Here is an 11,874-nt window from a genome sequence, read left to right on the forward strand (position 1 = left end):
AAACCTTGAATAAGATGTTTTGTTGAACGAACCAAGTTCATAACACTAACTACATCTTGATTTTTTTTGTAAGGCTTGACAAAGCATATCTGTTAGTCCCATGATTTCTTTCATCAAGTGCAAAATAAATATAAAATCAAATGCCTTCAAGTAATTGTAAGAACTATCTGCATCCCCACGTGTAGCATAACTCCCTATATGTTTTGCAAAAAAATTTAAAACTAAACAAGTTGCTTCATACATGTTTATCAAGCTAGAAATTGAATCGTAATGTGATCCCCAACGAGTATCTCCAGCTCGTTTCAATGTACCAACTTGATTTGCACCTTTACCAGTTACAATCTCATCAATCTCTAACAAATAAGCAATTTCTTCTAATTGGGCAGCTAGTAACTCATCACGACGCTTTGTAGAAGAACAAATAACATTCACAACAAAGATCAGCTTCTCAAAAAATTTATGAACAGGTTTGACTTCTCTTGATGATGTAACTAATGCAAGTTGCAATTAATGAGCAAAACAATGAACATAATATGCATAAGGACAATCCTTCATAAAGAGGGCTTGTAAACCATTCTATTCTCCTCTCATATTGCTAGCACCATCATACCCTTGGCCACAAATGTTAGAAACATCAAGGTTATGTCGAGAAAGTATATCACATATTGCTTCCTTAAGAGTTAAAGATGTGGTGTCTTTAACATGTGCCACATCAAAAAATCTCTCTTGTATTAAACCAACTTTATCAACAAATCTTGATACAAGAGCCATTTGTTCCTTTTTTGACTCATCACGAGCTTCATCAACAACGATACAAAATTTGGAATCACCAATTTTCTCACGAATACTCTTTTTCACCCTACTAGAAAGAATTTGCAAGAGCTCTTTTTGAATTTGATGTGAAGTATACTTGCAATTTTGTGGAGCATTTTCCAACACAACTTTTGCAACTTCATCATTGTAGGATGCTAAAAGTTTCAATAACTCAAGAAAGTTACCTTGATTTCTTGATTTGCTACTTTCGTCGTGACCCTTAAAAGCACAAGCTTGTAGTGTTAACCAACGAACAGTGTCAATTGAAGTCTTGAGTCGTAACCGATTATTCATTCTTTGACTTGAACTTTGCACTTGAATAACATTTCTAATATGACCATCTTGATTCAACAAGTTTTGACAAGCTTTCATTGCATTGTTGTGTGGTGAGCAAGGATCCTTCCCTATGTGTTTAAGAAAGGAACAATGTTTTTCATTCCTAACTTTCTTTCAATTTTTAAAACCCATGGAAATAAAGACAAGTGATCCGGGACGTCCACTTAGTTTTTTGCTAAAAAGGTAACATGGTAAGAAATATGCGGCATCTTCAGATGGTGAATATTCTAACCATGATGGAAATATGCTAAACCAAGTATGTTGAAACCTTCTCGGATGATCCTCGTTACCGGACAAAGGATAGTTTTTTAAATGAATTTGATATGGACCCCATTTTAGATAAGCTCTTCGTATTGCATCCACTTGATTTGGTGGATATTGGCAAATCGGAGGACGCTTTCCAGGATCGCGTTCCAAAGAATTTTCAAAACCATAATGCTCTTCAATTGTTGGATTCTAAAAAACTGTTTCAGATTCGGATGTCGGGATTATAATTTCTTCATCTCTCTCTTCTCTTTCAACTTCACATGCTTTCCTTTTGAAAAAAGAATCAATTTTCCTATTATTCATCTTTACTCTTCATATAATATCATATCAGATCCAAAAATCAATTTAGAGAACATAAAAATTAAAAGAGAAAAAAATTAATAAACTTAATTAATCAACTTTAATCCGTTTTCAAATACCGATAACTTCACTATTAGAAATTAGCAGCAACAATGATTAAATAAACCTTATTATAGTATATAACTATATTTGTAAATTACAGTGTTATGAATTGACTTAATAAACCTCATATAGATTATTTTAATACATTAAGAAAGAAGAACCCTAAAAATCTCAAAAACACAAATCAAGCAATCACTTTAATTTGTTACTTTTTATAAAAGAAGAATGAATAAAGTTTTTTACCTGTTAGATGTCGATCACTTTAATCTGTTCCGATTCCGGTGCCGGTAGCAAACCCATATGAGAAAGAAAGGAAATGTAGGAGCTTTTTACCTTATCTGTATTTTAACCTAACTTTGAATAAAAAATAAAAAATAAAAAATAATTTTAATTTAAAATAAGTATGTTTTAGTAATTTAATATATATGAATTAAAAAAAAATAAAAAAGTTGAGGGGTGACCGTGGCCTTCTCACGTCCCCCCTTAGTTCCGCCGCTGGCACTGCCTTTGATTCTTCCAAGCTCTTGCTCTCTCAATATAGATGGTGTATTTCCTTTTGTGATGAGAGAAAGCTTTGGGGACCAAAGACTATTTATAGGCTTGATTCTACCATCAAGAATTTAAAGCCATTAAAACTCATTACCATCCAATTAAATGGTCATATCAATTTACATTAAAACCAAAATAAATCATACCCTTTTCAGAACCAAAATCCCAAAACTATGGACCACATTAAAATTGGTTTTTTATTATTAATAATTAATAAAAATAAGAAACCGTTACAACTCACACTTAGATACCGTGGTAGAAAAGATTATCCCACACAAAATGTATTGGTTGCATGCTTATTTGACTTGAAATTTACATATGTCTTTGTTGGATGAGAAGGAATGCCATCTGACTCAAGAATAGTTAAGAGTGCATTACAATGTAATAAAAATAATAAAAAATATTTTGTATAAGTATTTAGATTAGACAAACTAATAAACTAATAAATTTTTTAAGGAAAATATTATCTGGGTGATGTAGGATTTCCTTTAAAAGCATGTCTTATCACACCGTATAGGGGAGAACGATACCACTTACAAAAAGACTCTAGAAATCAACCTTGAAACCCTAGTGAGTTATTCAACCATCGATATTTCTCACTATGAATGACGATTGAATGTGCATTTGGAGTGTTGAAGAAAAGATTTCCAATTTTACAAACTGCAACAGAGCCTACATCTGGTATTAAAACTCAAAATAAAATCATTATTTCTTGTTGCATTTTACACAATCATTTGGTAAGTGGAGACCCCAATCAAACTCTAGTAGTTGAGGTGTAAGATGAGCTTGAAAATGAAAGAGGTTTTCAAGAGGGTCATCAAGATCAAAGAGAATAAAATGATGATATGATTAATGGGGGGCCAATTAGAGATAATGTTACTGGTTCTAATTGGCCAGATTATTAAAATTATTCTTAATGAACTGTTACTCTTATGATCGATATTTTGAAGAATTTTATTTGGATTGAATTTTGTATTTGTAATTTGTGGGTGAAGTTTTTTATTTGTAATCTACAAATTGAATTTTAGTGTTTTGAATTTTTACATTTGAATTTTCACATAAATGTTATATTTTTCATTGTGTTTTTTAGTAATAGACATGGAAGCAAATTTAAAGAGGCCAAGAAAACTCAAAATCTAGAAACATGCAATTGGACGATTGCTATGGATGAAGTTTTGATTGATGCATATTTGCATCAACAAACATTGAGAAATAAAAATGGTAATAGTATGATAACAAGTGCTATGGATAGCATTCTTAAAGAATTGAAGATTCACTTTCCGGAAAAACCAGTTTCCAAAGAAAAGATAAAAGATCACATGAAACACATCAAAACAAAATTCAATTCTTGTTACAACCTTTTCCAGAATGGTCTGAGTGGGATTCAACGACAAATATGTGGATTTCTGAAGATGAAGTTTTAGACAAGCTAATTGAGGTATTATTTACTATAATTATTTTACCAAATTATTTTTATTTGATTTCATTTAGTGATGTCTTGTTTCGTTTATTACGGTGTAGGCAAAACCTGAAGCTGATGAATGGAAAAACAAGCAAATATTAATTTATGATAAATTGACCAAACTTTTTGGAAAATATCAAGCAACAAGAGAGCATGGAGATACAACTGCTGAAATGAGAGCAAAAAAGACTGCAAATGTTAAAAAAAATTGCGACACAATCATCGAAGAAATAGACCACCTAGTTGAAACCAATGAAGTTATTTTGGAGGGATTTGATGATGATGAACATCATTCTAACAATTCTCCTACAAGATATTCTGTTACTAATTCTCAAGGTGCAACATCATCTAGGACAAATAAGCGAGTAAAGAAGATCATTGAAGATGATACAAGCATGATTGAAATTTCCAAAACTTTCAAAAAAATGGTTGATGTGTTTGAAATAAACACAATGAAGTTAGTAAAACATAGTAAGAATGCTAATGGTGGAGATATTTAAGTTGAATTGGTCGAGATTGACGTTGAAAAAAGTTCTTTGCCTATTGTATACATGTACCTTGTTAAGAATGTTGACGCATTTAAAGCTTTTAATGAAATTTTGATCGATAAGCAAGGAAATGCCACATCTCATTGTTCCAAACTATTTTTTTTGTTAATGGTAACATATTTATTTATCACTTTTATGTATTTTTTTTTTATCTTTAACGAATGAAATTTAGCATAATTTATTTTATGTATTTTTACGATTTATGTGGAATACTTAAAAAAGAGAGCCATTATCTTCAATAGACCTATATTTATCTTTTAATTTTAGCAAGATTTGATTTTGTTTATTAAATATGGTGTTGAGAAAAACTTGTGCACTAGATTACGTATTTTGTTTATTAAATTTATATATTTTAAATTTATGATAATATCTCTCATTTTCTTTCCATTGTTAAGTTGATATTTTTGTATGATTATTTATATCATTTTATTATATGAATCTTTTATCAATCAATATTATAACATTTTTTATCTTAAATATTAAGTGTTAAATGTTTAAAAATAAAAACGGAATAAAAAATTATAATATCTTTATGCTCCGTTCAATTTTCAAATAATAGAATAATTTCCATTCTAGTTCACTCCATTTCATTCGGTTAATTTTAAATTATCCAAAGATAATCTTAAATTCATGAAAAGTTAAACTCACTTGTTAAAACACAAATAATTAATCCTACTAAAAAAAGTTGTCTCTCTCGAGTGTTAAAATTATAAACCCTATTATCGGTTAAATATCTCACCGGCGGCGAAGGGTTTTAGGGTTTCAAAATGAAAAACCTAAACCTCTTCCATGAGGTTCCTTTCATTCTCCGGTTAACCTCCGGCGACGAAACTTTTCGATTCGCCGCCTTAGATATCGAACGCAACCGTCTCTTCTTCCTCTCTTCCCACAATTTCATCTACACTTACCATCTCTCTTCCTTCCATGTCCGTTCCCAATCTCTCTTTCTCTCTCTTTCTCTCTCTATATAACTGTGAATTATTGATTCCTATATGTTTTGTATGGCAGGATAAAGAAGCTTGGAGTAATAACTCACTGTTATCTACGAATTATGGCAGCGTTGATCTCCAACCCGATGACAGTGTTACTTCTTTTGATTATCTCATGGAGAAAGAAGCGCTTCTTCTCGGAACTTCGAACGGGCTTTTATTGCTCTATGATGTTGACGCTAACGCAACTCAAGTTGTTGGTAACTTGGATGGTGGCGTCAACTGCATTTCCCTTAGTCCTGATGGTGAACTTCTTGCTATAATTACTGGTTTTGGTCAGATTTTGGTTATGACTCATGATTGGGATTTGTTGTATGAAACACCACTCGTTGATGATGATGATGTTCCTCAAGGCCATCACGTAAGTAAGGACTATTCACCTTTCTTCTCAATTTTATAATCTCTGATAATGTTTCTGTGTTGTTTATGCTGTTGCTCATGTTGGGTTCGGTTTGGCTTATAAAACCCAGTTTTGATAAACAACTTTATTGAAAATGTAAGTGCTTATGTATAAGCTATTTATATTTCCATAACAAAAGATAAAATAAACTCATACTAGTTTCGTATAATACCGCTTAAGCTAAAGGGAAGGAAATTTTTTATCGGACAGTGGTAAGACCTGCAATCATGTATGTTGGGCGGTTAAGAATCAATACGAGAATAAAGCAAGTGGAGCAGAGATGAGGATGTTGCATTTGATGTGTGGTAAGACTAGACAAAATAAGATTAAAAATGAAAATATTAGAGTGTTGGGGTAGCACTTATAGTAGAGAAGATTGGGGAAAATAGACTTAAGTGGTTTGGAGGTGGTTTGGGCACGTGGAGAGAAGACAGGTAGATTCTGTGGCAAGGAGAGTAGATAAGATGGAGAGAAGTTAAACAAGTAGAGGAAATAAGGAGAGAAGACCGGTAGATTCTGTGACAAGGAGAGTAGATCAGATGGAGAGAAGTTAAACAAGAACGATCTCGAGATCAATGATTTGGATAGAAACATGGTCCTGGATAGAATTATGGCAAAAATAAGTTATTATGTAGAGCTTATGGAAATAAGTTAAAACCAACTTATGGACATGTCATAAGTTCTTTCCCGAATAGTCTCACAAGTGCTTATGCATTTAGATAAGCTCAAATAAAGCTATCATAAATAGCCTGAATTTTATGGTGGTTTAGTTACTAAAATGTTTTTGTAAGGTTATATTGGCCGATAGAAGTTAATTAGAGAGTTTATGAAAAAATTGAGATGCAGAAGCAAGTTTCAACTCATACAAAAGAACTTTTAGTTATAGTAAGATTGTTTTAATATTTCTTTTTCACAAGTGTTTCCTAAGAAGTTTATCCAAATTGGTTCTATATATTTTTATTTTAGGCTTTTTGAACTACTAGCATATAGCATAAGTGAATGTTTGTGCCATATAGCTGTATTATTATTTGCAAATTTGTTTGTCTGAGTTTTCTTTTTATGTAAAGCTTGTTCAAAATAGTGATTCTACTGTGTTTTTTAGATGGAGAAAACTTTCTGGAGGGTGGGTTTGAGCAACATCCGATATCTTGGCGAGGAGATGGAAAGTACTTTGCTACGATGAGCGTGTGTAGTTCTAATTTATCGCGGAAACTTAAGGTTTGGGATCGAGATTCAGGGGCATTGTTTGCTTCTTCGGAGGAAAAAACTTTTGCTGGAGCAGTTTTGGAGTGGATGCCCAGTGGTGCTAAAATTGCAGCTGTATATGACAGAAAAGCTGAAAATGAATGCCCTTCCATTGTTTTCTTTGAGAGGAATGGATTGGAAAGAAGCAAGTTTAGTGTTGGTGAAGGAGTTAATGCAAAAGTAAAATTTCTGAAGTGGAATTGCAGTTCTGATCTTCTTGCGGGTGTTGTAGAATGTGAAAATTATGATGCTATAAAGATATGGTATTTTAGCAACAATCATTGGTACGTGAAGCATGAAATTAGATACTTGAAGCAAGATGAAGTCAGGTTCATATGGAATCAAGAAAAACCTTTGCAGTTGATTTGTTGGACTCTTGGTGGTCAGGTTACAGTTTACAATTTTGTTTGGATTACAGCTGTTATGGACAATTCCGTTGCACTAGTCATCGATGGTTCTAATATTAACGTAACACCACTTTCCTTATCTTTAATGCCACCTCCCATGTATTTATTTAGCCTTAAATTTTCTTCCCATGTACGGGGTATGGCTGTATATTGTAAAAACTCCAAGAACAAGTTAGCTGCATTTCTTTCGGATGGTAGTTTATGTGTTGTAGAGCTTCCATCAATTGAAACCTGGGAAGAACTAGAGGGGAAAGAATTCATTGTTGAAGCCTCTCATACTGAAATGGTGTTCGGATCCATATTACATCTTGTATGGTTGGATTCACATAAGCTGTTATCTGTTTCACATTATGGTTTTAGTCATAGCAATGACTTATTCCAAACATCACTCAATAAGGATGCACTTCCAGGCTTCTTTTTGCAGGAAATAGAACTTGAATGTTCTGAGGATATTGTTCCAGGATTGCTGACATGTTCTGGCTGGCATGCAACAGTTTCAAAACAAAATAACCTTAAAGAGCTTGTTATTGGCATTGCTCCAAACCCTGCTAGTAAATCTTCAGCATTTATGCAGTTTTCTGAGGGTAAAATCAAAGAGTATTTATCGAAAATAGGCACTGGTGGTGGATCTCTAGAGCAAGAATTTCAAGGATTTTCAGCAGTCTGCCCGAGGATGGGTGTAGCGTTGGTCGGAAGTGTTGGCCAGTCAAAACCTGTGCTTTTTGGACTGGATGAGATTGGCAGATTGCATACTAGCGGGGGTATAGTGGTTTGCAACAACTGCAGCAGTTTTTCATTTTACTCAAATTTGGCAGACCAAGTAATAACACATCTAATTCTTGCAACTAAACAAGATCTGCTTTTTATTGTTGACATTGTTGATATATTTAATGGGGAGTTTGACTTAAAGTATGGAAATTTTGTCCGCAGTAACAGCAGAAAAAAGGAAGAAAATGAAAACTACATACATATATGGGAGAGAGGTGCTAAAATTGTTGGGGTTTTACATGGAGATGAAGCTGCCACTATACTGCAAACTACTCGGGGAAACCTAGAATGTATATACCCTAGAAAATTGGTTTTGGTTTCTATCATTAATGCCTTAACTCAAAAGCGATTTAGAGATGCGTTACTCATGGTCAGGAGGCATAGGATAGATTTCAACGTAATTGTTGATTATTGTGGTTGGCAAGCATTTTCACAATCAGCTTTTGAATTTGTCAGGCAGGTCAGCAATCTGGGTTACATAACTGAGTTTGTTTGTTCTGTAAAGAATGAAAATGTTCTAGAGAAACTCTACAAAAATCATGTGTCTGTTCCCTGTTCAGAGGTTGCTAATGTTATGCTAGCTGGAGCCCTTGAAAATTGTCATGTTGATAACAAGGTTTCTTCGATTTTGATGGCCATAAGGAAAGCACTTCAGGAACACTTTACAGAAAGTCCTGCAAGGGAGCTTTGCATATTAACCACTCTTGCTCGGAGTGAGCCTCCGTTACTTGAAGATGCTCTAAAGAGAATAAAAGCCATTCGTGAAAAGGAATTGTCTCATGCTGATGATCATATGAGGGTGTCTTACCCTTCTGCTGAAGAAGCTTTGAAACATCTGTTGTGGTTGGCCGACGGGGATGCTGTCTATGATGCTGCTTTGGGTCTTTATGATTTAAAACTCACAGCTATTGTGGCATTGAATGCCCAAAAAGATCCAAAAGAATTTCTTCCTTTCTTGCAAGAGTTGGAGCGTATGCCTACACAATTAATGCAATATAATATCGACCTTAGGCTGAAAAGGTTTGAAAAGGCTCTCAGACATATTGCTTCTGCTGGAGATTCATACTATGATGATTGTATGGCACTTGTGAATAAAAACCCTCAACTTTTTCCATTGGCTCTTCAACTTTTTACTGACCCTGCCAAAAGGATGCCATTCCTAGAGGCTTGGGGTGATTATCTTAGTGATGAAAAGTACTTTGAAGAGGCTGCAACAATTTACTTGTCCTGTTTCAATTTGGATAAGGCTCTGAAGTCTTATCGTGCTATTAATAACTGGAGTGGAGTGCTTACAGTTGCTGGGTTCCTTAATCTGGGAAAGGATGAAGTACTGCATCTTGCTGGTGAACTTTGTGAACAACTTCAAGCGCTTGGTAAACCTGGTGAAGCTGCCAAAATTGCCCTGGACTACTGTGGAGATGTTAATTCTGGTGTGAATTTATTAATTTCTGCAAGAGATTGGGAGGAGGCTTTGAGGGTTGTTTTAATGCATAGAAGAGAGGACTTAATTAAAACCGTAAAGGATGCATCTATTGAATGTGCAAGCACACTTATCAATGAATATGAGGAAGGCTTAGAGAAAGTGGGGAAGTACTTGACCCGTTACTTGGCTGTTCGACAGAGAAGATTACTTCTTTCGGCCAAGCTCCGGTCAGAGGAACGTGCAGCTAGTGATCTGGATGATGATGCTGCTTCAGAAGCTAGCAGTAATTTTAGTGGAATGAGTGCATACACCACAGGGTACGTAATTTTCGTTGATCCCATATACATTGCTAGATACTTTGGGAGATGTATAACATCATTTAACATCCTTTTGCATATATTCTGAATCGTATTTCTCTGACTGAGGATGTATTAAATAAGCGTGCTGTTTTATATTCTTATGCTTATGCAGAAGACTGATAGTTAAAATTGTAGTCTGTATCATAATATTCACATTAAATGAATTTATTTGTCTTCATGTAAAATGATGTAACCTTTGAATCTTGAGGTTGTTTGTGGGTAATGTTTCACACATCCTACCTTCCTGTGCCCTTTTAGGATTGAAGAACCATTGTCACATTCAAACTCATGTCCCTCTCTTAGTAGCATCACTGCCTAAACCATCCATATTATTTGACATGGTCTGCCATTGTGTCCACAAATGAGTTGCTCCCGTGCCTCATTTTTTTCAATGTGAATAGAAAAGTCTCATGTTTAATTACACATTTACACCTATGTTTGATTTAGAGAACTATTACAGTTGATGATAAAATTGGTTTATTTTCCTTTTTCATTTAAAAAAAAGAATACAAAGGTAATTCTTTTCACATCATTGTTATACTTATTTCTTGTGTTATACTTTTGGTGCATGGAGCTTCATTGATTTTCCTGATTTCATCCACAGAACCCGGAAAAGTTCTGCTGTTTCTACCATGTCAGCTGCAACTACCAGGGCAAGAGAGGCTAGGCGTCAGAGGAAGAGAGGGAAAATCCGTCCTGGGAGGTATGTAAACATGAGACCTTATTCACATCTGTCCTTCCTTGTGTATCTTTGTTTTTCATTAGCCACAATTTTGCAGTGCTGGTGAGGAGTTGGCCTTGGTGGATCATTTGAAAGGCATGTCTCTGAGAGTGGAATCAAGACGAGAGCTGAAATCTTTGTTGGTTTCCCTTATGATGTTTGGGGAGGGTGAAACAGCAAGGAAGCTACAGCAAATGGGTGAAAACTTTCAATTGTCTCAGATGGCAGCAGTCAGATTAGCTGAGGAGACAATATCAACTGAGACCATAAATGAGTATGCACACACTTTGGAGCAATATACCCGAAAAGTCAGGGATGACATGCACAATTCTGAGGATTTGTCGTGGCGGTTGAAAGTTTTTTTGACACATGAGTAAGCTTAACTTTTAACATAAAGATCCTATTTTGTAAGTTTATCCGGCATGCAGTTGATGATATTGCTTTTTTATTTGAAGGGCTTGAATCTATTTTAGAACTATTTCTGTGTAATTCCGCAGAATTGAATGTGCTACTCTGAAATGAAAGTTACTGCCCTAGGAGAGTGACTTTAGGGTTCTCAAATGTGCCAATTGAGAGTAATAATGCGACATAAATTTAGTGACAATTTATTTGTTTGTATTCATTTGTGTTTTTTAAATAACAATCTACACTTGTTATAATTATTTTGAAATGCAAGAGGAGAAAATATGGCTTAAAATGAAATTATCGGATTTTTTTAATTCATTTTATTAGTTAATATTTTATTTCAATTCATACATACGGTCACATTTCTCCATCTCATGGGAAGATTGAACAAGGAAATGCTGTTTTAGTATCCCTATTTGTCTTTTTTTTAAACTTCCAGACATCTATAAAACTCAATTTTTTTGGCCTTTCTATTTAATTGTTTTTGGTTTTTTTAAAGTCATTGTTTTGTGTACGTCTCAAATTATGACATGACACTGCGTAGCTGGTGCCATGTCATTAAACATTTTTATCTAAAAAATGTAAAAATTCAAAAAATTTATAATATAGTTTTAATTAGACTTATAATTATTAAGATGATATTAAAAGGAAACAAACAAACTATAATATTATCATCGTTTTTATCTTCTTTTTTGAATTTTAATTTTAAAATTCACAACTATAGTTCATCATCGTTCTCCTTTCTTCTGCTACCATCCTTCATCGCCAAATTATATTCAT

At 34.0% G+C, this 11,874-nt stretch overlaps 1 protein-coding gene across 2 annotated transcripts; it reads left to right on the forward strand.

Moving 5' to 3' along the window:
* Positions 1-5,029: 5,029 nt before the first annotated feature.
* LOC127117573 (elongator complex protein 1) lies at positions 5,030-11,311 on the forward strand. 2 transcript variants are annotated; one of them, XM_051047634.1, is made up of 5 exons: positions 5,030-5,303; positions 5,386-5,731; positions 6,869-9,926; positions 10,573-10,671; positions 10,748-11,311. In XM_051047634.1, exons 1-5 carry the CDS (start codon positions 5,145-5,147, stop codon positions 11,064-11,066), a joined length of 3,981 nt encoding a protein of 1,326 aa, XP_050903591.1. In that variant the 5' UTR covers positions 5,030-5,144; the 3' UTR covers positions 11,067-11,311. The 2 variants fall into 2 exon arrangements, with proteins under 2 accessions (XP_050903591.1, XP_050903592.1); XM_051047635.1 differs by lacking the exon at positions 5,030-5,303 and having other exon boundaries at positions 5,533-5,727.
* The last annotated feature ends 563 nt before the right edge of the window (positions 11,312-11,874 follow it).

The sequence above is a fragment of the Lathyrus oleraceus genome, chromosome 2 (genome assembly GCF_024323335.1).
Source record: "Lathyrus oleraceus cultivar Zhongwan6 chromosome 2, CAAS_Psat_ZW6_1.0, whole genome shotgun sequence".
NCBI lineage: Eukaryota > Viridiplantae > Streptophyta > Magnoliopsida > Fabales > Fabaceae > Lathyrus > Lathyrus oleraceus.

Excerpts from the sequence above, each read along its gene's own strand:
- LOC127117573 (XM_051047634.1), top strand. The coding sequence starts at position 5,145 with ATGAAAAACCTAAACCTCTTCCATGAGGTTCCTTTCATTCTCCGGTTA. Across the intron at positions 5,304-5,385 it reads ACCATCTCTCTTCCTTCCAT|GATAAAGAAGCTTGGAGTAA; the intron begins GTCCGTTCCCAA and ends TTTGTATGGCAG. Across the intron at positions 10,672-10,747 it reads GGGAAAATCCGTCCTGGGAG|TGCTGGTGAGGAGTTGGCCT; the intron begins GTATGTAAACAT and ends ACAATTTTGCAG.